General features: G+C 45.1%; 1 protein-coding gene across 12 annotated transcripts in view; it reads right to left on the bottom strand.

The window, feature by feature from the left end:
- The window catches only part of ARID1B (AT-rich interaction domain 1B), a 429,634-nt gene that overhangs the window by 33,287 nt on the left and 368,652 nt on the right, over positions 1 to 27,695 (bottom strand). For 5 of the 12 annotated variants that reach the window (XM_057310926.1, XM_026505119.4, XM_057310925.1 and 2 more), the window contains 5 exons: positions 27,354 to 27,681; positions 25,448 to 25,576; positions 9,618 to 9,763; positions 2,596 to 2,705; positions 1,707 to 1,865 (listed from right to left, as the gene is read on the bottom strand). In XM_057310926.1, the coding sequence (XP_057166909.1) occupies positions 1,707 to 1,865; positions 2,596 to 2,705; positions 9,618 to 9,763; positions 25,448 to 25,576; positions 27,354 to 27,681 (872 nt within the window). The remainder of the gene's footprint in view (positions 1 to 1,706; positions 1,866 to 2,595; positions 2,706 to 9,617; positions 9,764 to 25,447; positions 25,577 to 27,353; positions 27,682 to 27,695) is intronic. The other 7 variants (XM_048225996.2, XM_057310927.1, XM_048225998.2 and 4 more) reach the window with 3 other exon arrangements.

Genomic DNA, 27,695 nt, shown 5'->3' on the forward strand with positions numbered 1-27,695 from the left:
AATCTTTATAAATACAGATTTGGCAATGTGGAATTTTTACTTTTTTATTTTTTAGTTATTTTTTTTTGGTAAGGTGGAATTTTTAAACATATACTATCATCTATTAGTAGAATTGTTTTTCATAAATTATTATTCTTAATTATTACCTTAAGGTTTTAAAGATTATTATTTTCAACCTCTGAAATTTTTCCCTCTGAGCCAACACACAAATGTTTTGGAAAAGTTATAATTTGAGTTCCACCTGTTAACTCGAGAGTAGGCTGATTCAAAAATGCTTTTCTTATGATTACGACAAAACACAACACAACACCGGGCTAGATTATGGGGAAAACCCCCATAACGTCGGCTGCCTTCTGAGACTCAAAGCCAATAACACAAGGACATCAAAACGCAGGCTTTGCACTCCCCCTTCCTGTTCTGCTTAACCCGCCCTAGAGCATTTTTCATTTCATCTTGGTTGTTGCAAAAGCGAAACATGTCTACAGAGAAGGTAACAGCGAATATCGCCCTTTCTTCCTCTGAAAAGGAAAATGCTGGTTATGCTAGAGCTCCACATGAATTTTACAAACATTTACTGGAACCACCAACCCTTCAAACCTTCAGTTCTATCTGTTTAAACCAGTGAATGGATAATTAATAGCAGCCTCCTTTTGGGGTTTTGACTAGATTGCCAGATTCTGCACATAGAATCTTCTTCCCTCCAACTCGCTTTTCCTGAGCTGTACTCTTCAATACGTTGTCTTACAAAAATTAGCGTGTTAATTAAGCCTTCTTGGCAAGTAATTGCATGTTAAGGTTTTTTTTTTTAAACAGATCTTTTGATTCCCTATATGAATGTAAAATAAAGGTTACTACAGTGCCATTCTTATTCTTTTTTTTTCTTTTTTTTTTTTTAAATGGCACAGAATTAATTTCTTCAGTAGAAAAATAAAGACCAAGCTCTATGGACATTAAGGCTAAAAAAAAAAAAAATTCCCGTATAGGTCCTTTACCATTTTTGTTTTTTACATATCATATGGAAATCAACACTTAATTGCAAGATGATCAGCAGTCTTGTGCAGGAGGTAATTTTTCTATCTCGACTGATTCTAATGTGGGTACATATTATTAATCCAAAAGTAGCATTCCAAATATTCACATGCAGTAACAGTTCTATAACTTTTCTGTTAATTTCTGACAGGTGGACTGAAACAAAGCAGGGCCGATATTAGGCTAATCCGTGTCCAGAGTGCAATATCTATCTTTTCAGGTAGGCAGTTTTGAAATAAGATGTTTCAGATACAACAGCCCATGAAAGATTTAGGCCAAAGGCCAAATTTACTCTATGGCTGCTATTAGTTCCCATGTAAATGGAGAAGTAACTCGTTTTGAAGATCTTCTAAAAGTGCACAACGGAGCAGACATTTAAACAAAGCCCTTGTGTGAAGGAGTTTGGACCCAGTAATAAAATCACATGCTTTGTACAGAAGTACTTCTTTATAAAATAGCCATTTCATTACCAGAAATCAACTTCTACGATTTATGCAAACGTTACTTATTTTGTTACTAATATAATTATCAAGAAAACCCTTTTACGGATAAATTATGAAGAAAAGGTCTTATAAAACAAACAAATAAGCAAGCATTCAAATAGAATTAATTAATTACCAAAAAACCCCAAAAAACAAACAAACAAAAAAAAACACACAAAAACCAGAGCCACTTACAGGGCTTGATGGAGTCTTTGGCCAGCCTGGGCTGCTAATGCTATCGCTCTCATCTCCATGAAAGGAGGAGATGCTAGCAGAGCTGGGGGACATTGGGGAAGGGACTGGCAGGTTGCCGGGGGTTGGGGGCTGAGAAATACCCTGAGAGCTGTAGCTATCCTGTGGTAGAGGAATAAAAAAAAAAAAAAAAATGACAAAGGTAGGGCAACTTTATTGAAAATAACAAAAAGTACATCCAGTTTAACAGACTACTTTTTATATATAATGGATATATATAAAGACATGGACAAACGAACACACAAAAACACACACATATAAAGGTATTAAAACAACATTCTTAATTAGTAGAATTTGGTAAGTTTGCTGGATGCTGGATAAGGCCACTAAGCCACCATGCTTACTTCAAGCTTACATGGAATGCTAAGCATGGGTTACCCCTTATGAAAGAAAGAAAGGAAAAAAAAAGCTGTTCACCTTATTTATCAAATAAGGCAGGAAAGCAAAATATTAAGTATGTTGTTGTTGCTGAGGCGGCCAAAACAGGAAGCTATAAACTGAAGGCAGAGAAAATGGCTGCAAGTATCAAAACCAGGCAAGACCCCTTCCTTCTCCCCACCCCCAAAGCATCTCTCTTGGGTGGGTCTTGTCCCTCCGCCCCTCTCCCACAACCATGAGTTCAATGCCGTAAGAACTAGTAACTTTCAGATCCACACCATGGAGGGGGTGGGGAAAGAGAGGAGAACTACAAACGTGGTGCATGAGATGGGAGGCATGCAGAAGAGAAGAAACCAAATGGAAACAAAAGTGGAGGCCGACACCAGTGACTCGAACACCACGGCAGCTTCAGCGAGGCAGACCCCACACCACGTGCAGAGGAGAAAGGAAGTACCTTCGACTTGCTCTCAGGCTGTGGAGTGCCTTCTTCTTTACCGTCGGCTTTGAGAGGCATGGGCAATTTGGATTCCCCGGGAGACATCATATCTGCAAGACCCATAGATGCTAACCGAAAACAGGAGAAAGAGTTTAGGATTATACATGTGATACATCGGGCTGTGCTCCTGCTAACACAAGTTACTGAGTGACGCATGGGACACCTGAATTCCCCTTGAAGGAAAAAAAGAAAAGAGAAATTGTAACTCAGAGCAGACCAGTTTTCTTAAATCTAAATAGCACGATATCCTGCCAGTCCTTTTTTAACTTAAAAAACAACAAACAAACCCAAAAGACAAAAAAACTGCAGTCATTTACTCAACACCCAAGCTATTGAAAGTCAACTCATATCAATATTATTTTTTCAAAATGACGACAGCTTTAATACAGTAGGCGACAAGTGGCGGTAAGTCCAATGTTTCAACCGCTCATCAGGCGTGAAAGCAAATATTGGGTGTGTGTATTTTTTACCTGGTGACTGGAGGATTTCGTGCTTTCTTAATTTCCTAAATTTGCAGAATGTACAGTTTGCAAAATCACTTGACATTTTAGATTGTTTCATTTGAAAGTCTTATCTATCGCATATGGCCTAGTCTGCAGTCATGGAAAACAGTCGTGACAAATGACTTCTAAACAATAATCAAAAGTAAATTTTGAAGGACAGGATTTCTAATTATTTTGCCATGGGGCTGGTTTCCTTTCAGTCGGGGGCTGTGTGTACATTTATCAATCCCCAGCAGCTCAATGCCCAGGTCAGACACCCACACCCACTCAAGAGTCAACGCTACGACTCCCGGCATAACTCATTTTCTATCTCAAGGCTCAGAAATTCAATCAAGTTCATCTAGGACTTCGAAGGAAAGGTTCCCCAAAGAACAACTGATTTATACCCATTCGTTACGAATACGAATAGACATTTGGAGTTAAAAAGAAGGGTTTGAACCAGGCTACAGCGGGGAGTCAGTGTAGACGTGCAGGGAGTAACAGCTGAATTTCTGCAGAACCCCACTGTGAAAACCAGCTGCACAACCCTGGGCTGGGAGCGCGACACCACACAGATGTGCGAGGAGAGATGGAAGCAGACAAGGGAGAGCGGGAAAGAATTAAGAGCCTCGTGAACGAGTGAAAGCCAGAAAACATTCCACTTTCCACATAAAATAAACCTGAGGTTTTATGAACAGGACCCGTCCTACATTCTGCAAACAAAAGTGCTGGCTCAACCGAGGCGCTGCGCATGGTGCATAATGTGCCAAAAAAAAAAAAAAAAAGCAGCTTTAAAAAAGGCTCCAGATTGCCCACTACAAAATGATTATTGCACATATTCATGTATTACTATGTTTTAGAAAATAATTAGTTTTAATTACAGCAGTGAGAGTGTGAGCAGGGCTCTGGCGAATTAGCTGGCAAGCTTTGTGGTGCTAATTTGCTAATATCGTTAGCATCGCGGCAGGTTGAGACCAGAGGTCCTGCCAAAAAGCCGACCCCGCCACGTGCCCAGGAGTCCAGCGGCGCGCTCGCGGATGCCCCGGGAAGCGCCCGTCTCTGCCACGGGCGCGCGGGCGTGCGGTTCCGAGCCCGTCTGCAGCCAGGCAGCCCTTGAAGTCATCACCACGCACACAAATCATAATTGGGATGTTTTTCTTTCTTTTTTTTTTTTTCCTCCAAATTACTTTCAATACTTAGACTTTAAGGACTAGAACAAAAAGCTTTTTCAAGTGATGCAGCTGCAGAGAAAAATCTATTGGGATCAGCTAAAAATGCTGTTATTTTTGTGAATGTGTGAAACCTCAGAAAAGCAGCTGAGAGAAACGGCCCCAGGACCGCCCCGCTCAGAGCACTGGGCTGCTTTCGCGCAGTCTTCTCTCCGGGGTCCAGCGCCGGAGGAATCGGTAAATCTGTGCATTGAGAAACACCCTTTTTTGAAGAACAGAAGGGAAAAAGAGCAGGACAAGTGTGGAAAGAGGAGTTTCTTTATGAAAGTCCCCATGTCCTTGCTAGTTATTCACAGAGTTGTCACAGAGGAATGACAGCCACACACTCCCGAGAAAGTGGCAAAGTCACGGACTTGCGGCTTCTGGGAAGGCCTGCTTCTTCGAAGGTTATAACGAATAGGTCTGTTAGCATTTGTAATAAATTATGCTTAAATATTACTGTTGAAAGACAGAAAATAGTAATATTCGTCTTCGTGCATTCAATGTGTTAACATACCCCAAACCAATTTTTAGGCATAAAGAAGAAGCCCAAGATGTATTATTATAATGAATGATAATAATTTATACTGATTTAAAAATCAGACTCAGATGAATTTAAGCATATATGTTGGTCTGAAATTCCCCAAACTTCTTCACTCTCTATTCTATATTTTTAAATGAGCATTTAGGGTATGCAAATATAAAAATGGTCAAAAGTGGCACTGCTTTATTATTTTGAGAGATAAATAAGGATAGGATTGAGAGTAGTAGTTTTGTTTAGTACTCCTGCCTTACACTGCAAATTTTATTTTACTAAATGGATCATAAGGTCTTTCCTCACTGTGGCTTTTACTATTCCTTTTGTTGAAATGCTTATTTTTGACTTCTTACCAGAATTCTCAATGAATCACCGCAAAGAGCTATGTGCCTCCCAGGGCAATGACACTCCAGGGGCACTATTTTTTTTCTCCTTTCCCAGAAGAGAAAGACCACCACTATTACAAGGATGTGTTAAATCAAGGCCCTGTTCTTTCTCCTATTGACATCAGTAATCCAGTATGTAAAGTTCAGACATAAAAAGGGGCAGTAAAGAACTCGGGCCTGCAGAAAGTGCTGTGTGAGTACTGTAAATACATTTCAAGCACTAGCCTCTGGCTTTACCACTGAAATTTAAGAGCTAGAATGATTTCCTAAAGTAAGTATGGGTCAAGGCCCTAAGGTGGCTATTCCACCCTGGATTTAATATATTCAAAAGGAACATAAAGAACATATGGTGTGAGCAAAACTGAACTCAAACATTCACTCTTACTCGCTCTGCTTTCTTCAGTCTCCCTACAAGGCGACAGTCATTCCCAGAAGATGGAGAAATGGGACCAGAAACACACACACGGTTTGTTCTTTTCACGGTCAACAGCAGAGCACACCCCACAAAATCTTTCATTCCTTGTTTCTGAACACACAGGAGGGCCTATGTATGTGTATACATTTGTAGATAGTCGTGGCTCCTTTTGTATGTGGCAAATATATCAAGAGCACCGTGAACGTAGCACATACGAAGGGTAGGAGAGAAGCTCAGGAGAAACACTTCTCTTGGACCAGATCAGCAGGGCCTTGAAAGAAGCTTCTGACACCTCTCCGGGCTGACGTACCTCCACAGGGGTAGTGTGAGAAGCACCACACCGTAATTTCCACCCGTGCCCCCCTCTCCGTTACAGGCACCCCAAGGAAACACGCCACCTGAGCAAAACCAGCAGGCTCGCTGTGCTCTCAAGACCAAGTCCAGAGCTACCAACGACTTGGCATCACCCCGGCATACATTTTTCCTACTTGAAGACATACGGTCTTCATCATTTCTTGCACCTTTTATATCTTTGGAGTGGGGAGGGAGGATGGCAATTCACCTAAAATCATTAACTTCAAGCAAGGGAATAAAAAACCCAACAATGTTATAAACTACTTAGACAACCAGTGACCAGCAATGGTGCTGAGGACTCAAAACTTCCTGAGGGAAGAAGGATCCTCGAGTCTCAAGACAGAAAACACTTCTCCATCTGGTAGATTTATATGCTAGCCATAGTTTTGTACAATTTTTTTTTTTTTTAAATTTCAAAACAGCAACTGATCTGGTACCAGCTAATGCACACCGAGCTGGCAGGGGTTTGTCAGGAGACTGCTGAGCAAAATACCTCTAACCGCCGGTGCTTAAGTGTAAGCACGCACTTACGAAACTACCTGAGGAGTCTGTTAGGAACAGAGATTCCTGGACCATCCTCCCTAGAAATCTGTCGTTCTAACAAGCATTCCGGGCGACACGTGGTTCCGATGTTTTAGAACACCGTAGGAAGCCATCGATCCAGGGTGGTCAGCCTGCCTTTCTTCCTCTGTGCGGGCTAATGGAGCTGGTACGCCCCATGCTGGCAGGACATCGATAGGGTACTGCCTTTGGGACGGAGCAGTGCGAAGCTGGCAGAAAGATCTGGAATCTGACAGGGCTCTTGTATCAGAGGACGGCCTGGCCACAGCAGTACACGGCTGCTCCTTTACTGTCTGCAGGTGTACGGATGGCAATGCTCTACATTTTGCAGCGTTGCCTCCAGTGAGGCAAACGGAGAATGACAGATGAAAGATACATTTTCTGGGATTTAGATGTCTTCTTTAAGATGACGGTTTATACAAAGACAAGTATACGACTAACGAGTATGATAAAAGGAAACACAAAGAAGTATATGACACAGCTAATAACACAAGTATTATGAAAAGGTGTATTTAACACGGTTATACAGGACTTATAATTTTGTCCATTGCATGACGTAATTCTAACCTTTCAATGCAAATATTTTTTTTGAAAAAAGCTCCTTTAGAGGGAAAAAAATCCCCCCTACTGCTTAGCACCCCACTTTCCCTGCATTTTAAAATGAAGAAATACTTGTCACATTCATACTCACACTGACTCCATTTGAATAATTGCTTGCTCACTGAAGCCCGTAACAATTTGTCACTACACAGGAAGATGTTTTTTGGCCCTGTACACCCCGTCTATATCACAATTGTCTGAACTCCGCAAAGAGGATGCTGGAATGCCAGTTGCATAAGCTGCTAACGGAGGTTCAGCAAATCCCACCGCCAGCCCTGGACATCATGGGTGTTATCTTCACTTCCTCCAAAAGTGCCTTACAGAGAGATAATGCTTTGCCCTTATCACTGGTCCTTGATCTGCATGGGCCCAAACCAAGTAGACTGATGTAATGATGATCAAAGCCCTTTTTGGCCCAACTCTAGAAAAAGTCAAGAGCACGCCTTCACACCAAAACTCATCAGGAGCCAGTCGGTAACTTTCTGGGTTCCTCTGTCATTCCTGCTTCCTCAGGGACTGTAACACAGGGATAGCAGCTTGACGTGTGCCTATCAACAGATACACGGTACGGGCTAAATCATCGACACTCTCTGGATGTGCTAGCTAGATGACTGCTTTCCATCAGGTCGCATTCGACTTTATAGAGCTGGAATAAAATCACCTAAATGTGGAGAGGAAAATTTGAGAAGTGTCTAAATGATTAAAAGTTCAATGTTTCAAAATACACAATGCAATAAAAAAAAATCCTACAAGCCCATACAAAAGACTGTGAGGATAACCAGCCTTTCATTGAACAGATTTCCTCTGTATGAAATAACTAAGAGCCGAATTATCTGAATAATAATAATAATAATAATAAACAGAAACACTGTCTGTGAACCCTAAGCATTAAACTGGTTACTCCTCAGGAACACACGCGCCCTCTAGGCAGGGCGCGGTGCCATCTACTTCTGGCTGGTTGTTTTCATGGCTCGGGGGTTCAAAGGAGAGAGGGAAAGATGAGTATTGCTAATAGTAGCTGAAAATTTATTGTGTCGTTTCAAAGCTCTGAAGTAATTTTATTTCAGCAAGCCAGACAAAATATATAATGTCATAACCCAAATATGCTATTACCTGGGACAGTGCGGAGAAGGGAAGCGGAAGCTTCTGGCTACCAGACTGTTAAAAGAGCTTTCCTCTTTCATCTCCAACGTAAAAACACCCACCTCTCTGGGATGAATGACCAATATCAGGAAGGGCTATTCTGTTTATTTAAAAACCTTCCGTTTCGCCACTAGTTTCTCTTTCTTCCTCTTTCACATACTTTTAAAGAGACGTAATCAGGGAATGGCACTATTAAATTAGATCCTCGAAACCAACAACTCAGAGGCTCAGAGAGGATGCGAGCCCAGCCTCGGGCTGTCTGTTCAGCCTGACAAAGAAACAACAGGTCCTGGGGCGGCCTGTCGAAGATGGATAGGTCAGAGAGGTGGCGAAAGGCAGAGGAAATGAGAAAAGGTAATAAGAGAGAGCCAAGCCTCTGAGTCCACGGTGTTTCCCTAACACATCACAAAACCTTGCAGGACACACACAACTGGCTGCACAATGGTCTGCGTTAACCAAAGGAGAGCATCCTACCCAAAACAGTGCCTACCACCCCAACAGGGGCTGCAAAGTAGCAGGTCACTTGTGACCCTCAGCCCTTTCTCATGTAAAGAGCAGCACTCCTCAACCTCTGGGTCGTGCGCGGCTTGAGAATGTGGTTCAGGGTCTAAGGAATCTGAGAACACAGGCTCTTTGCACAGGTGTAGACATTTTTGGTATTTCCACAAACTGATACTCTTACTGCACTGATAAGATGGGATTCGGTAAGAATGCAGCTGTTGATGTCACCAAGTGGGCTGAAAACGTTAAACATCACGGAAAATTTAAAACAGTTCATTAAAAAAAAATAATATAGAACTCACTGGAGACAACCTGCAAACAGCACTTATGAACAACTATTTCCAAGTATACATTTCAAGGTGAGAAAGTACTTCAAGCCCCCTTGTTCTGCCCTTCAATCACTTCCTCTGAAAGATGAACTTGAAGCTCATCTCCACCACGATCGAATGGAGCATCAGTTTGGTCACGGGATCTTCCCAGGACCGACTGACGCCCACAGAGCCAGAGAACTCAGTGTACATAGTCTAGCTGGCACTCCCCAGAGTCATCTGCAATGTGGTCACGCGTCACAAAAACACAGAGGGCATACAAATCATTTACACAAAATATAATGTGATCCTCACATCCTGAAATCGTTACATAGATTGAGCAAGTTTCCAGGCAGCAGAGAAGTGGAGTTTTCCCCCTCTTCACCCAATGATCCCACTGCTTGGGTTGTTCACCGGTGCAGGCCTAAGGGGAGAAGAGGGGCGGGGGAGGGTGGCTCTCTGAGCACAGAGCGGCCATGGTTACCTGCTGAGCTGTTCACCATATTGGGCGTCATGCTGTAGGGGGGTGCCTGGGTGTTCATCAGCCCAGAGCTGTTGTTCACGGGCTGGCTGTAGGGAGAGCTGGAAGCCATAAGTCCACTCTGATTCATGCCCGGAAAACTGCCTTGCCTGTAGGAAGAGAAAGCACATGCATACATATAGTGGCCACGCACACTGGCAGCACGTTACCGGGGGAGCCACTTCTCATAATGCATCTATGCAGGGGGCGGGGGCCACTGTTTTTCATGTTCACTTAAAATAACTTATTTCCCGGAAAGAGAGGCTGAACTATTGCTAAGTAATTATTTAATACACTGTGCTAAAATTCCAAATAATATAAATTCCACAAATACATTAGACATTCTGAATCATGTCAAGTGTTCCAGATTATGATTTATATAGAGGAATATAAGCAAGAAAGGGGGAACTTGAAATAAGAACAGGAATTACAAAAGCAAGCGAAATTAATTTCTAATTTCTGACTCTATCAGCATTACTTAGTGTCCTTGTATCAAAAACCGAAGGAATGAAAATCAAATGGGCAGTGTGACAATGTTATTTAAAAACTTTTTCTTTGACCTAAATGTTCTGATAGAATTTGAGAGAAAGCATTTCTAAAACCCTTCAATCCTGTTATTTAGCATTCTGAAATTAGCTATTAAAAACACACCAGTATCCCCATATTAACATTACACAGTAAAGCCCAGACTTCCACTTCTTTTTGCAGGCTTTCCTGGGACAGGAAGGAAGGGAGCTTAGACTGGCTGACAGTGTCCCTAAAAGGCCCCGGGGTCACCCCTCCCCAACTGTGATGCAGACTCATGAACTTAAATTTTTGGTGACTTTGTTTTGCTAGTTTTGTGTGTATGCTCTGTGAAAGACAAACTTCTCACTCTTGCAAGGGAAGAGGGTATTAATTTGAAGGGGACACCTGTGGCACAAAGGCATTTCTCTAATTGCTGGAAATGAGACCGGGGAAGGGGTAGGTTTAAACTGCACGGTGCTTTAATTCTCAAGGGAGAATTGCAAGGTAGAAAAATGATGGCAATGTGGGAAAATCTGGGAAAGCCTCCACTGTCGTAATCAAGCATCTTTTATGTAAATAGTGTACCTTGAGAAAACTTTCCAAACTCTGAGGAGTAAAATTAACAGGAAGGGTAAAAGTCCACACTGGCTTATTTGTTCTAAATGAATTATGATTACAAGCCCCCCACCCCTCCTCCATTAAGCTGTCATTTGATGACCTTTTTATGCATAACAGTAAAATATTTTTAAAGAGATTCTTTAGAAGATTAACATAAGTCATTTTAAGAAAAACCAATATACTATTCTTTTTGTGTGGCAATTTGCAATGGATTCAACTTCCTGGCTGGTGGAAAAAGTTCAAACACGGTCCGCTTGAAAATTCAAAGTATCAAGGGTTTGAGTGGGTTTTTTTTTTTTTCTTTTAAATATGACATCAACCATTCAGAGAAATTCTGTCCAGATGAACACTTGATGATGGCTTAGAAAGAACATTCTAGAAGGCTGAAAGACTAATGGTGTGAGTGTGGCTCTGGGAGAAAGGAATGTTACTTTGGCCTTGAATTCTGAGCTCGCTGAAGAGCCACTTCGGGTAACTACAGGCTGCTGACTCAGTATTATCATACCCACTGCAGTTCATTAAGGATGGATCTGAGAGCATCCGAGGGCTTCTGATTAACCTCTAGGTCGTCAAACACTTCTAAAGACATTGCCCCGCAGCTAGAAACACATTCCTATACGGTTAGGGTCTTAACAGCAGCATGGAGGTGGTTGGCCTTAACTTGAGTATCTTAGGTTCCCGTCTGATGTGTTCTCATTCAAACAAAAGACAATCTCGCATTTATGTACCTGTTTCAAAAGAAAACACGTGGCGCCCGCTGGGGCCGCTCTCTCGATTCCTCGGCAGCTAAACCACCTGAGGAGCATCCTGAGCTTGCGGACAGGCTGGGCTCTCTGAAGACAGGTTTCAAGGCTCCGCCAGCAGTGACCCGTCCTTCAAGGCCCCGTCCTCTGCGAAGGCCGTCCTCACGCCCCGACCCGGAAGTGCGGCCTGCCTCACACTCCACCCATCAGAGCCCTCTGCACTTTCTTTCGTGTATTCTAACAATTTACGTGCACGTCTTGGCTCTTGCCGGTGTGCGTGCCTCCCGAGAGGAGAACCTAATAAGCATGTTCAGCTACTACAGTGACACTTGCTAAATGAGCTGACAGACATTTTTACCATCGTAAACAGGCCTCAGGAAAGACGGCCACCTCTTCGAGCTTCCACCAAATTCAGTTTCACATGTCGTGTGACTAGCAGGTGCACGGAACAAATGGTTCCTTGAACATGCTGCTTTATAACTCAGGTGGAAAAGAGAACCGGAATATGAAACCCACCAGGCAGGCTCCTTGTAACCCCAATCTACGATTTCTCCCCCAGGTCTGCACTGTCCATCGGCAATCATCATAAGATAACGAAGGTACGCGGTGGACGTTAAGAAGTACTGTTAAAATAACAAGAAATTAAAGATGTGGAGATGTGTGTTGGATGTCAGCTGCTGGCTACAGTGGTCTTTGGTTAAATCATGCCTATAGTTTTACAAGTCTGGTTAAAATGCCCGGGGTCTTGACTCTGTCACTAGTCACACTTTCCACTGTCACTGGGGTCTGGGAGCAAATCTCCTTGGGTCTCTGGGCCTGTTTCTGCATGTGAATATGGAGGGACTGATAACAAAAGCAACTGTCAGGATTCCTGAGGTCCTTATAAATGTTCCTGGCACAATTTTTAGACATTTAATTTTTTAAATTCCTGGAGAAAGGTAGGTGGAATTATCCTCATACATAGAGAAAGAAAATAAGGATCAGAGAGATTGAAGAAGTTGCTTAAAGACACACAGCTAGTAAGTGGCAGAAACAGAACGCCTCAGGCCTGCTTCCAGTCCAGTGTCCTATATTTCTTTCTCCACGGGCCCCCTAATATTGCTAGCACTTGACAAGACAAGTATAATGGCAGATGGAGCCCATTGTATACCTTCCTCTCTGTCTACTGTATTCACCTGTAGTTGTAGAAAGCTGACAAATACAAATGGCGCTTTTTTCTGGGCTTGCTGAACACCTGCTTCTAGGAAGGAGTTTATCCAGGGTGCTGTGGGCCTCTCGGGTATCCAAGGAGGGAAGTAGCTGAGAAAGACGGGAGTCTTCCCAGGAACACAGGGCAGGTGCGACCATGAGCACAGCACCTGGCCACCTGTCCAAATGGGGGAGAGAGCCAGTCTTCCATCATCACAGAAGAAACCCTATTCATTACGACTTTGGAAACTACCGCCAGGACTGCTGGTAATTTTGAACAAGCAAGATGGGCTTAATACTAAAAAGAGAGGGCTTTCAACGCACTCTGTTGAATGTTTGAAACTGAGACAATTTTGTTTAGTGGAGGGAAACCTAACATGGCCGCCTCTCTGACTAAGCCGAGCACCCCAACTTACCACCGCGTGGCTAACAGGACAGGGTTCCTGGGGCTTATGACAAAAAGCTTCTTAGGGTGGGCTGACTACCGTGACTCGGACCACAGAAACCTCAAAAGAAGTTGGGCCCTTTCCAGAGGCAGCACTCACCCACTGCTAAATCCCATTCTGACCACAGCAACATTCGGAATGCTCCAAATGGAATTAGGAGAGCAAAGAAGTCAATCACTCAGACATTCTCTTTTACAAAAAGAAACGAGCAACACAACAAAAATAGGTAAAAATGCAAACGTAAACGAGGGAAACACTGTCCACGTAAAACCCTAAGATGTAAGCTGTACCTGGAAGAGCAGAGTGCCCTTCCTTGACCTTGGCACATGTGAACTCCTGGGCTATCTGTTAAGGGTCTACGGGCTCAGACAGTTTTCCTGACAAACGACGGCTGTGCTGATGCCAGATTCCTAACCCGCAACGGCCCAATACTGTCTCGGGGGGACTTGATACCCATTTAGAAGTAACGTTTCGTGGTGCAGTGCTGCTCGCGTAGCTTCTGGGCTGCACGACGCGGGAGGCGGCGCGCGCGCACAAATCACAGCGTGTGGCCCGAGTGGCCCTGTGCTCGCCCAGGCCTTCCGAGCACAGCACTGGCCCCTATCTTTTCACAGTCCAAGTATGACGTGGGGAGGGGGTGTCGTCTGAACATGTGGACCTGCAGAATAACTAGAGGAACTTTTTTGAAATCGGTCTTTGGTTGGGACTAGATGTAAGTGCTTGAGATCTGTCACTCAATGACAAAAACCAGGTTATTATAATGAGAATAATTCAGAAGTGGAGCTTGTAGACGTATTTCCCTAAAGCACTTCTCACTCCTGCTTCTCAGTCTACACACACACACACAATTTTTTTTTAAAAATAGATTTTCCTTTTATTCACTTTGGAGATTTCTCGAACATGACACATTCATCTGCCAACAAAGAGCTGGCTTTGGGGAGAAAAACCCAGAAGCAAACACCAGTTTTCAAGTGACCATTGCCAATGGTTCATGGTGACGGCAGAAAGGGGAATCCAGCTTCCAACTACAGCTTGAACTCAGCGGTTAAACATACCGGTATGAAACGCTATAAACAGTAACCGCACATTTCTAAATACCTTGTTTTAAAGTCAACTACAAATAAAATTTAAAGTAAGATCTGTGTATGATTTTGGTGCTTTACAAGAATATTTAAGCCATATTGTTTTAGCAATCACCACTATTTTTTCTCAACAGTGACAGACGGGGAAGTGTGAAATGTGTAACTTGAATGTGAGTGGATTTCTGATGCAGCTCTTTCAAGAAGGGTCGGGACAGACAGAAGAAATGCTCTGGAGCCAGACGCCCCAGGAGTGGAACCACGTCATAGAAAGTCCCGGGGGCAAGCCACGTGGAGAGAAACTGCACCAAGAATTCCAGCATATCCACTAAAAACATCATTCTTGAGTTACGCTCACCAGGAACATAAAGCAAGACCTGCTTCACTGGAAAACTGTATGACTGCCAAGCGCACAGATCTTTCTCTGTATGGACTGTCACTGTAGATGTCGCTGGAGTTATGCAGCCAGCAAAGATTGCTTGCTGACAAAATTAATTAGGCTAACGCTAAAATTTGGGGCATGTTTTCACTAAAACCCAACAGTCATCAGAACCAGGAACATGAATCTTTGCAAAGCCCAATTCCAGCAGAATTTATTTTTAGAGCGCTCCAACTGTATGCATAACATAACACAGGATGCCCTATTTTCAATGTTTCAGAAACAGAAAGTGTTTTCACGTCTATGTCCAGAACACAGAACTGGTAGAACACTCTCAATCTGACACAGGATCTCCCCTGTGTCTCAAGCAAGGAGGACAGAGTCAGTCCAAATTATTTTAAATCTAGTGTCCGAAGAGGGAAAAACACTACCTGTGTCCCCAAAACAACACACTCAAGACAGAAAGGCAAGCCGGCCAAGCCCCAGCCCATTTCTGGTGTGGCCAGTCCGTCGGCACGCCTGGGACAACACGTGCATGAGCAATTCTGGTGGCAAAATAATGCCATCGTTCCGACAAGCCAGCTGCTCTGGCTAGGACTCAGTCCTGGGAAGGTAAAGTGGCATTTGTATTTTTAAACCAAAGACGACAAATAGAAGTGCCAATGATTTAAAAACAGTAGATTCCTGTGAAAACACAGAGCCATGTGTTATTGTTAAAAAACACAACTGTACCCCCTTCGCTCTGGGAGACATGCTAGAAATAACGAACATTAATCAGAAACATCTATTTATTGATAGTTATAGTCATTTGTTCAAGATGAGTGTTTTAAGATAGATGTGAGAGGGGAGGGAGGGGAAGGGGCCCAACAGGAGGGCCAGGCAGAAAAACAAAAGTCAAATTACTAGAGCGAAGGGTGTCCACCTGCAACCACGCTTTGGGGGTGACACAGAGGGGCGTGTACTGGGGGCCCTGGTATAAGGGAGGTCAGGGAAAGTGCCCTGGGGGAAGGGATGCCCCCCCCCCTCAGATCTCACCTCCGGTCAGAGGGATTCGATCAGGTGAGGAGGAGATGGGTGTCCGGAAACAGGTAGGGTGTGAGCGCGGAGAGGGAGGGAAGGGCTGTGGCCCCCCGGCCTGTGGTTCTACGGGGTTTTGGCTGTATACTGGGAGAAACAGAAAGAGACTAGGGCTTGTTAAACAGGAGCAATGGCATAAAAAGATGTGCTTCAAAGGCATCTGTCTCCTGCCTGTGGACGGGAAGACATGCTGGAGGCAGGACCGGACGTAGGGCCGGCAGTATGTCGTTACTCCAACAGACCAAGAGAGGTCAGTGCCTTGGAGCCAGGTGGGCAGTGACACAGAGCCAAGCGGCGTCTCAGAAGCAAACGTGACACGACGTGGTGATGAATCAGACACTGTGCAGAAAGGAAGGGGGCACTGAGGTGTCTCCTAGGTGTTTGGCTTGTATGAGAGATGGGGAAGGGGGCAGGCACTGAGAGGCCATGTCATGTGGGCAGTTGGAGGCTCAAGTCTGGGAAGCAGAGGGAGAGTTCTAGAACTCATCTTTGTTTCCTGTGCTCTTACAACCCTTCTTGAGTTTTTGGGTTAAGCTCTTCCCTCGTTGTGAATGCGATCCCTTCCGGGGCAGCCTGTTCCCCTAAAGGCTGACATGTGTATAACCTCAGCCACAAAGCTAGAGCTTTGTGCTAGAGCTAGAGAAAGCTAATCACTTTCCAGTATGAGTTAATAACTTCCCAAACCCTCTGGTAATTGATACATTTAAGTTTTATTTTTTCCTTTGAGAATGGGCAAAAAGGAATGTCATTTTTCAAGAGCTCTATGAAAAAGACCCTTTCGATAGAGGGGCCGTGGTAACTTTGTTCGTTGGTCTTGAGAGTGGTCTTTTTGGTGGATATATAGTTAGCGGAAAACTGCAGAGGAGTTCTCCCTAGCGTGTCTTCGCCACGGCCCATATCACACTGCTCACGGGGCCCCACGGCCGCTAGAGCATTTCTCCTGGTTGGCTTCGCCTTTCTTCAAAGAGCTGTGCTTTCCCCCTGCATCTGGATGAAGCAGTTTCTACCACGCACCGAGGAATTCTGCATATTCCGTCTTGAGTTCCTAAAAGGCTCTGACACCAGAAACATTTTTTCCCTTTTTGTTAACGACTTCATGCAGACTTCGCGGAGGGTCCCAGCTGTTACCAGCTCTGCTCCTGGCATCACCGCTAAAATGCACCTGTTGTGCAGTTTCAAGAGTAAGTCCTTCTTTTTTGCCTCAATGCAGGTGCCCCGTTTCAGCTGTTCCCAAAGCAGCTGACTGATCTTCACTTTCTTTCTCAAAGAAACAAGGAGAACAAACAGAGCTCGAGGGTTTTGAAGCGAGAGACCCCCTTGTCAGGGTGTGAAGGAAATGCAAAGCGTTTGGCTGTCTGAAGTCTGGTAATTGATAACTAAGAATGTTCTCTTCATCTCCAAGGTGATTTTGGTTTGTGAAGTCCATTGTTCTGTTATTAAGAACCGTTTACTGGCAATCAGACAAAAAAGAACTGCAAGTCTCCCTTCCTTCAGAGATTCTGATGTTAGCGTTTCCTGGTTGACTCCCAGCACACAGGCTACCTCAGGCTCAGGGTGGGGACCAAAGCCACAGGGGGCAGGCGTGGGTCCCCAAACCGGTCTCTTCCCTGCAAGAGGTGGACCCCAGAACTTTGTGGGCTCTGGTACATGTAGCTTCCCACTGGATTCTGATAAGATGCAAATCGCATAGCTCCCCGGTCTGGTTGTACGTCGTGAAAGAAAACTAGTTGCCATCGAGGTCACCCACAGAAAGAAAACAGTGCTCTTCTCTGTGTTATGTCAGAGATCTTAACTTAAAAAAAGTTTATTTTGTGATCATGATACCATTAGGAAAAGATCTCGAGTAACTTACAAGGAGGGCTATTCCTTTTCAGTGATGGGAGTACCCACCCTTTACACCAGGATATCCCCTTCCTGGGTCCGAGGTATTGGAGAGAGTGACGGGGGAAAGGTCTCCTTTGAGGTGCCAGCACCCCAGACACAGCTGCACATCAGCTTGACAAATACTGAGGAGCTCAGCGGCACCTACCCAAGAACTAACCTGACTGATACCTCAGGAATGAGGTCATGAGGCATGCACAGATCTCATACGCACTGACTTCTTGTACCTAAACAGGCCAGTCTATTGCCTGAAAAAGAGAAAGAATCTGGGTCTTGACATCTCCATCCCCTAAACTTGCCAGAGCCGTATTTTGTAAAACCCTCTAACAGAGAATGCACCTGTCAGGGCTGTAGTGCCAGAAATATATCACTATAGTCATTTCTAACCTACAACAAAATCGTCCTAAAATTCTTACAGATTTCCTGAGCTAAAGGCAGCCTTGGGCCACAAAGTTACTTCGTTTGTTGAAGCAACACTGTTCAAAATTAGGGAAAAATATGCTGCAGGAAAAGCCTGAATGCGGAGCAAACGTCTAGTTCATGACACCCTCACCAGTCACTCTTACCTGGTATCTAATAGTCAAAGGCCATCCAGAAAGAGTTAACTTTCAAAGCAATGGACAAAACCTTATGGTTCTGCAGCTGTGGGTTTTTTGTTTGGTTCGCTCTTTAAATCTATTCACGGAAGTGGAATTGAAAACTAAGAATGAAGGTCAAGATAAACAGGAGCCTTTGGGAGCTGCTCCCACAGGTCCTGTGAGCCCCTCGCCCATTATCTTTACATCTTCACCGGGATGCTTCCCAAACCCCAGAATGGCACAGACTAAGACACAGATCATATTCTATTCACCGCTTTTAAACCGTTCCTGGTGCCTTCAGCCCCAAACGTGGCTGAGGTGATGCGATTTCAGACGGAGCAGGACGGGGCACTCGTGGCTGTCAGCCTGAAAGTTCTGCAGGTTGGCGACGAGGCCAGTGCTGCTCCGAGATACACGTGACTTCAACAGTCCTGCCCTTTCTTAACCGGAGAGCTCGGGTTGCCTGCACTGTGGTGCTGATTTCCTCTGGGGATGGGTGGACTAGAAAGCCGATTCTAGGTGGGACCATTCAAGCTGGTCTGGTGAGGCTGCATGGTCTGTGGGGCAGAGATGCCAGTAGGGCCATGAGGACAGACGTGCAGACAAGTGGCTAAGCCAAGTAAACAGGGGCACACTCCACTGATGTGAGGCTCACCTGGATAACGGGAACCCCGATCCAGTGTATTTATTACCATGGGTCGGTCACCTTAGATGCTGAGGACAGCACCCTGCTGAGAGCGGTTCAGACTGGGGCGTGGACAGGAGATACTCTGAATGAGGAAGGCAGGTCTAGAAACGGTGGGGAACTTGGAATATTGCAGAACGTAAGGAGGACACTGATGTCTGAGAGGACAGACGACAGAAAGTCAGAGGGATTCGGGGAGACCAACTTGGCCCTGAGTCGAGAGATTGCCAAAGCCTGAGTTATGGTTTCAGGTTTGCACCACCATTAGTGCCTCCGAATGCTATCCAGTAACTGAGGCTCCTGTCCAGTATTCTCCTCCCACATCTATCAGGGACAAAAAAGTAGGCATCCGACTTTATACTTTCCACCTGCTTCCCTCTGAGTTTCCACTAGTTCTCTTTAGTAGTCGGAATCCCAAAGGTCAAGCCTTAGATGTGCGCTGGTGTTCAACCCCAGGGCCCCCTAGGGGATTATAAAAAATATAGGCTTGTGAGCCTCACCCTGCCTGTGGCTGGGGTGAGCTGCGTGTATGGTTAAAACTCTCGCCAGGTAATAATCACTTGTTTAGGGAACTTCACAGACCCTAGCCCATGAAATGTTTGCTCTACATTTCACACTTGGATTCCCTGAATCTCATTAAACTAAAAAAAAAAAAAAAATCTTTCTTAGTCTTTTAAAAATTAGGATTTGGGGCACCTGGGTGGCTCAGCTGGTGAAGCATTGGCTCAGGTCATGATCTCAGGCTTGTGGGATCGAGCCCCACGTCAGGCTCCGCACTAAGTGCAGAGTTTCCTTGAGATTCTCTCTTCCCCTCTCCCTCTGCACCCCGCTCACGTGTGCCTGTGTGCTCTCTCTCAAATAAATAAATAAATAAAGTCTTTAAAACAATTAGTATTTTACATTTTATTTTTTTGAAGTAGGCTCCAGGCCCAGTGTGGGGCTTGAACTCACGACCCTGAGATCAAGAGTCACACACTCTACTAACTGAGCCAGCCAGGCGCCCCTTGTTTTACTACTTTTTAATTTGAAGACTAATAAATACACTTTGTGGTTACCATGATAGTTATGAAACTCTGAAAGATTTGATTGAAGTCGTAATCTTAAAATACTAACAGAATACTCAATTCTAAATTCTGAAGGGAAAAGGGGCTAAAAATCAAGCACAGTATTCAGATGATAATGCAAAGGCTTATATTTAATTGCAGAAATAAAAACTCTACTTAAGCCTTTGAAATCTTTTGTCTTTCAATAATGTGACTTCTCCAATCATAGCTATTATTTTAAGACTTAATTGTCCAAAATCTAAAGGGCTTAATTCTTTGTTAATACAAATCACACAGTCCTTCAGGCCCACAGATCCCACATAACTGGGTCTTGACACATTTAGAAGTTTTTTGCCCCTTCTCTTTGACATTTTAATGCACTATTTCCATTAACGTATTTCCACATCAGTGGCTCCCAGCCCATCAGCAGAATTGCGTCATACTGGCTTCAAGGAAAATAATACAGAAGTGCCTTGCTGGCAAATAGCAACAGGGGAGATGAATTATAAATACACCTCCCTGAAGAACAGTTGCTGGAAGACATGTGTGTATGTGGGGTGCCCATGAGATACGGATATAAGCAGCTCTGTATATCCAAGAGGAGGCTAATCCAGTCGCTCGTACGCAGAGCCAGCTACCTCCAAGCAGGGGAAGACCACTGATCAAGCGACCTATGACTACGATGACTTCATGGAATTTAATGAGTGGCAAAGGTTAAAAAATGTTAGAATTCCCAATCTCCTGTTTTACTGAAAACAAAAATATTTTTTAAAAGATTTATATATTTTAGAGAGAGAGAGAGTGTGCAAGAAAGAGCACATGAGTGGGGGAGGGGCACAGGAGAGAGAGAACCCAACCAGACTCCACACTGAGCATGGAGTCCAACGCAGGGCTCGATCCCATGACCCCGAGATCACAACCTGAGCCGAAACCAAGAGTTGGACGGTCAACCGACTGAGCCACCCAGGTGCCCCCTAAAAACAAAATTATTGTAACAAAACTGATTTTGGTTATCCTAGTTTCTGGTCTGATATAAGTATTAAAATGTAGGTCTCCAGATCCATGGTTGTGATATTCAGTATAAAAGTTCCCTTCCAGGCAAGAGTAATCTGACTTTCCAAACTGACTCCTTTTTTTTCCCTTAAAACTAAGAAGCTGGAGAGTTTTCCTCTTCCTGACGTTCAGTCAGTCCACAGGGGAGTCTTTCGGGGACAGCAAAAGGACGACAGACGTGGGCTGTACCAGCATCGTGGCTGTGTACACGTGGGGGTAAAAGTGACGACTCAGAACCCTTCCTCGAACAGCTACGCTCCAGTCACGACGATGCCGGACGCTAAAGCCATTCCGGAGGGCAGAGATTCAAACCCACCCATGTGCCCTCGAGCAAACTGTACTTTGTCACAAGGCGTGTGGTTCTAGAATCGACAGCTCATGCTGCGCGTGGAGTGTGTGCGGGGATGAGCCAAGCCCGTGTTTCCCAGCAGGAGCATCACAGGGTGGGGCCGGGACGGAAGCCCAGACTTAGCTGAGAAGTAGCGTCTCCGCCCAGACACGGACTAACATAACAGCTGGTCTCTAACAGGACAACTGCCTTCGGACGTGAGGGAGAACTAACATCAAGCCTTTTTCTTTTAAAGGGAAAATCCAGAGAGACAGCACGCAGTGAAGGAAGCGTGGCAGGTGCAGGACGCAGAGCCGGCTCTCTCCGCGGAAGGCTCCTGAGCAGGTGACTCAGAGATACTACCCTCCTCCACCAGGAAATCAAGGGACAGAGGCTGGATGACAACTACAGTCCCTCTAGCCTGAGACGCTACTATTCTGTCACGGAAACTACATCCTCTTGGAATGTAGAACGGAACACTTCCTTCCTTTCTTTTTTAGGAAATTTTATTTGAGAAAGAGAGAGAGAGAGAGGGCATGAGTAGGAGAGGCAGAGGGAGAGAATTCCAAGCAGACTCCACGCTGAGCGCAGAGCCTGATGTGGGGCTCGATGTCAGGACCCTAAGATCACGACTGAAGCCGAAACCAAGAGTCGGATGCTCAACGGACGGCACCACCCAGGCGCCCCTGAAACATTTTCATTCCGAGGAAAGGTCATAACGATCTGTGCCAGGACTCAGACTTAAGCCATCAAGTCACTGAAGACTTGATTCAAGCTGATGTCCGGGGCGCTGGGGCAGCAGACTTCAGGGAACCAAGCATACCCCGGCCTAAAGATCGAGGGCTCGGCGGGCCTTGTGTAAGTTCACTGAAGTCGTGCTTCATCCTCAGGGCTCTCGTTTCCAAGACAAACACCTGGGAAGCTCTGATACATTCAAGTCCACAAACTAGCTGTAGCCGGCAGAGATGTCAGTTCTGGACACTTCCAGGTGCCGCCCAGGATGGACGGATGGATGGATGCAAAACACAGTCGGCAGCTGAGGGAAATTTTGTTTGATGTGTGTGTGTGGCCTGAGATTCAGGGCAGGGGTTCTTTAGGGAGCAGTAGGCCAAAGGCCCTCGCAAACTTCTGGCCAGTTTTGGCTCTCCTCTGCACACCAGGTCTCAGCTCCGTCCAACATGGTGCTGGAGATGGCCATCAGCCCTGGCCTGAGGGTGACAGCTACCTGCCGTCCCTGAACCAGGCTTTTCGTAAGATCACCCAGTGTTTCCGCCTCTCTGTTTCTCAGTACTTCAAAGGAGCACCACCTTAACCAGAAATGCTTTAAAACTACACATAGCAGGGGCGCCTGGGGGGCTCAGCCAGTCTGCCTTCAGCTCAGATTGTGATCCCAGGGTCCTGGGATGCAGCCCCTGAGTCAGGCTCCCCGCTCAGCGGGTGGCCTGCTTCTCCCTCTCCCTCCGCTCCTTGCCCCGCTCATGCTCACTCTCTCAAATAAATAAAATCTTTTAAAAAATAAAATAAAACCAAACACAGCAACGAATTTTCTGAGTAAAAAGTGTATCAATGTATATGGTGGGGGGGGGGGTCCTGGACACTCTGTATAAATTGTTGATTCCAAATGATTAGCTTTTACTGCTGAGCTAATTTAGTACTGGCACGTAAGACTCACCGTATTCTACTGTAAGTCCTCTGATAATCAAAACAAGGAATTCCTTTATTTAAAAGGTAAGAAACCCCCCCCCCTCTACGTTCCTTAGCCTCTTCGGTGCAGCAGGTGGGTTTCCCCCTGGTCGAGCCGCCCTTAATAAGGGAATTAGTGAAATGGCTTCCAACCAGTCAAACCCGTGTGCTTTCTGTACCGTCTTCGTGCGATGAGCTGCGCAAGCCTGCAGCAGACCTGCCATAATCTGTCACGTTCCACAGCGAGCTCTTGGCTCCTGTCTAATTGCATACACACGCACGCTCACACACGCACTCACTATCTCTGTCATTAATTTGTCTTGCTCAGGCTCTTTCAGAGGCTCTGGGCCCTGTGGGACTCTGACTTGAGAAAGAAGGCATTTTAACAAACTCTGCGAAGACTGTGCTTCTGCAAGGCTGGGCCACGTCTTCCCCACAAGACAAACCGACATCCAGCGAATGGGTTTTTCAAGCTGCCAACCCGCCTTCCACCCAACACGGCTCTTGATGGGGCAAGAAAACAAAAACAAAAGCAAAAACACGAGTTTGCTGCAAGGAGATGTTAGGTAAAGCAAAAGCATGTTGAAAATCAAACCTCTTACCCCAGGGCACTAAAACATGTACCACACATGTTTTCTCACACTCAAGCTTCTGCTTTTTCTTAAAAAAAAAAAAAAAAAGAAAAAAAAGGCACAACAGGTTATGTGGACTGCAGAGGGCAAAGGAAGGAAGATTAAAAATAGAAATAAAACGTTCTTTTCTTTCTTTTTAGAAAGAATGCTGTAGACACAAAAAGGCAAATTCAGAACTCACAGGGAAGGAGCTGCAAAGATGAGCCTTTGTCAAGTGTGCTTTACAAGATTTACGAAGAATAACTCCGACATCTTTCTTGCCCTTATTTGTCATTAACGAGGAGGTGTTGTGTTCTAAGGAAGCTATGTGGATGCTGCTGGCTGAAACGCGGATCTGATCTTCCCGTGCTGGTTAGCTAACATTGATTTTCTGCCCCAGTGGAAGAGATTTTACTCTGATGCATGCCATTTAAATTCATTTTACACAGCTGCTTAATGTGGCTTGGCAAGGCACAGCCCAACTAGCTTTGTGGGTCTAAATAGGACTCCAGAGTTGGTAAAGGACAGATCCTATGGATTAGCAGCTGATGATAAATGCTTTTCTCCCCCTCTGTTATTTTCCTACTGACTCACGGAGTGACCTTGAAGGTACCACAAGAAAGGAAAAAAGAGGAAAAGACAATTTTCCAAAAGCAATATGTTTACCTAATTCTACATCTGTTATTTCATTTTTAGGATTATGTTTACAGAATTCTATATTTGTTGGCCCACATTTTGGACCATGTTTACAGGATTTAGAACTCTCGATTGCAAAATTATCATTTGCTCTTGCTGTCTAAATAAATGTATCCTGAATATAAAACTATTGGAAGGCTCTCTGTGTTATGTATTCATAACAAGTCATAAAAGCATAGTTCTATATGTTTAGTCTTTCAACAAAGCCTGTTGACTGTTCCCTGTTTCATCTTAACCAAAACTGTGGTGTGTTTCTACTGCAACTACCGACCAGGATTCAATCGATGTGGGACAATCTTATCGTTACGATATGCAAAACAATATCAATATTTTCGCTAAAAAAGTCGCTCAATAATAATATACTGTAAAGAGCATTTACTAACCTAAAAATGGTGACAGCCTGCTATCATATAGTTTTGTAGTAGGAAAGAAGAAAGACACTTTTTGTTGCTGTATGTAATTCCTGTGTTGAAATTAATAATAATATGGCAACACCACGTTTAGAAAGCAAATTCTGTGTTGGATGATTTGGTTGAATTTTTCTGGTGACTTCAATGTTCTAAAACTCCTTGGGAGAACGGAATAATAGAAATCCGTGGCATAGACGTCTGCTCAGTGATAATATAATGAAACCCCTCTTAAGTCCTATTAATAACCTGAGTCATGTCTCCTGCAGTGAGTCTCCTGTCAAATGGGGTCGCTGCACTTGGAATTCGGGGGTGTGTATGGGAGCGGGTCATCGTGGTGGCAGGAATGACAATAACACAGTCATGATAACAGTGCTGTACGACACAAGTTCCCAGACAACACGAGGACAACAAGGGGGGAAATCACGCCAGAGGACGTGACTTCGTTACTCTGACGGAGCTAAAAGTTTGCATTTCCCTCTCAGGCATGAAGGGAAAGAAGCCATGCCGAAAGCCATGCAGAGACAGGATCTGGGGGACGGCATGCAGGGCTCCACCACGCTACCACGGAACCGTTCATAAGAATGAAAAACAAAACAGAACAAAACGAACAAAAACCCCGAAACAAACAAAAAGAAACAAAAAGACAACCCCCTCTGGGATGGATTTCCTCTTGGGTCTTTCGCTTTCTCGTTTTGGGTGTTCCTTTCGCAGCCAGATGGCACGGTCATTAACGGTTTAAAAAAAAAAATGCCCAGGTCCCGCAGCAAGTCAGGGTATGTGGCTACCTACCCGTACTGGTCAGGCTGGTGCATCATGGGAGCCTGAGAGTTGCCATAGTTGGGGTGCTGGGAAGAAAACATGGGGCGTCCGCCAGCCCCAGACTGGCTGGGATAAGCAGGCGACCTAATGTATGGTGGCCTAAAGCAGAACAGAAGAACAACTTCTTTGGGTTTGTTCTGTAGACAAGTATGAATCCCCCTGCGCATTTGGTTCTCTCCGCACTAGGTGTGGAGGGCTACAGAATGTGGCCTGATACTCTGTACCATGCAGCTGCCTGGGAGGGGGACCGGAGATGGTTCCTTGAAAAAAGGGGGGGTGAAGGGCAGGGCGAAGGAGAGAGGAAAGTAAGACTCTTGGATCTAGTCTCCGTGTGCTCTGGCAGTGCCCCTCTGACTTCGGTCCAAGCCGAGATATACCCAGCCCGCAGTTAAAAGGCTCGGAGAGCGGCAGTGGGCAGGATGTGAAGGCAAGGCTCTGCAATGACCTGCTGATCAGAAGCAGACAGTGACAATGCAGGACGTGCCGCTCCGCACACACTTATATAAAACGCCACAGCGGCTGATTCAGAAAGGGAGCAGAGCCAGCCTCTCTCATGGAACGGTTATGCCTTGGTCTCTACGGTTATCTCCCTCCGGGCCGCTCTCCGAGGCCTCCCGTCCAGGGCCGTCGGGCACTTTCTACCTGAGAAGAGCTGGTGCTTTCGGAGCCGCAACAATGGACAATTCGGTTAAACCTAACTCAACTTCGACTGGACCAGGCAAGCCAGTCTCTGTGGACAGGTTTATTAAAACATTCCCTAAGGCCTGTGTAGGTTCGGTTTAGTACAGTGCTGGGGTTCAGGAGATTTTAAGTCTCTGTAATGTGGATGAGAGAGAAAGAGAGAGAGAATGACTAACTTTCATTTTGATTCCTCAAGGGAAATTTATTATTATTTGGAGCAAACGTGAGACTGAAGGGGTCCCTAACATTCCCCAAATAGCAGCTTCAGAGGAAAAGTAACAAAGGGACACATTTAAACACACACACACACACACACGTACATTTTTCTTTCCCTTTAACAAAAATTAGATTCTTCTCTTTTCTTCTGAAGACACCATATCTTCATACATAGCTTTCAATGTGCTTTGCTTTAAAACATATTTTAACATATGTTAAACATAATTTAAAACATATTTATAAATGCTTCTCTTAAACTATTCACTTGTCTCAAATTTTTAATTATGTTATTTTTATGCAGGTTAAATATTTACTTCAAGAATTTAAAAAAATCAAGATGAAAAACAAGAAAGTGACTGAGGCTAAAGCCTCGCTCTATCAACTTAAACTTTATGAAATATTATCTTTGCTTTATTAACCACATTTCGGTTTGGACAAATAGGGATGTCCAGAAAAATAAAATATAACGTAGGAACAGGAAATCTCTAAATCTCACACAGAAACATTTAGACAAACACACACTTAACAAATATGTGCATAAAGTTTCTATTTTATAAAGATTTTTATGGTGGGGGTAAAAAAAGAAAAAGGAAGGTGGTTCTTTTTCAGTGGTTTGGATTTTAAAAGCCTACTTTTTCGGCTTTAGACTTTCCTGCCTGAACCTTGCTCCTCTACCCGGAACCCCCCAGATATGCCACCGCCCTGGGGCGCGGGTTACAGTGTCTGGCCCCAGTCACTCCGCGTAAGTGCCCACAACAGATTCGCCCAGCACTCAGGTTCCTTCCTCCACGTCTTGCAGACGTGGTCTGCCATGTACTTCTCTGTACTTTGCGGGACAGCGTGTGTTAACACCTAAGGAGCGGCCAAGCTGAATGACACCGCACTGCTCCCCACCCCGGGTGGCCCAGCTGACGGCGCAGCTCTGTGCGCGGCGGGCGCTCGCCGGCGCGCACGCAGACCGCCTGCCCCGACGGCATACCTGCTCTGAGCCGAGTTCGCAGCGGCCTGCATCACTGCGGCGGCTGCCTCCTGTGCCTTACGGTTCACGGTTGGCATCGGCGGCCCCATTCCTGGCCCTCCCTGCTGAGACATGCCGGGAGAGCTGGGGGTCATGCTGCTCATAGTTCCAGGAAATGGTCTGTTCTGCATCCCAGCTGATGGCATTCGTCCCAGGGGCATAGCACCACATGGCTGGCTTGGCCCTTGTCCATGCATCTGGTTGTTGGCATTGATGCCCATGCCGGGCCCTGGGCCGCTGTAGCTTGCACTGGGCACCCCGCTATATGTTGGGGGTCTGGAGTAGTTACCTAAACAAAAAGCA

Source organism: Ursus arctos, unplaced genomic scaffold (assembly GCF_023065955.2).
Source record: "Ursus arctos isolate Adak ecotype North America unplaced genomic scaffold, UrsArc2.0 scaffold_13, whole genome shotgun sequence".
Taxonomy (NCBI): Eukaryota; Metazoa; Chordata; class Mammalia; order Carnivora; family Ursidae; genus Ursus; species Ursus arctos.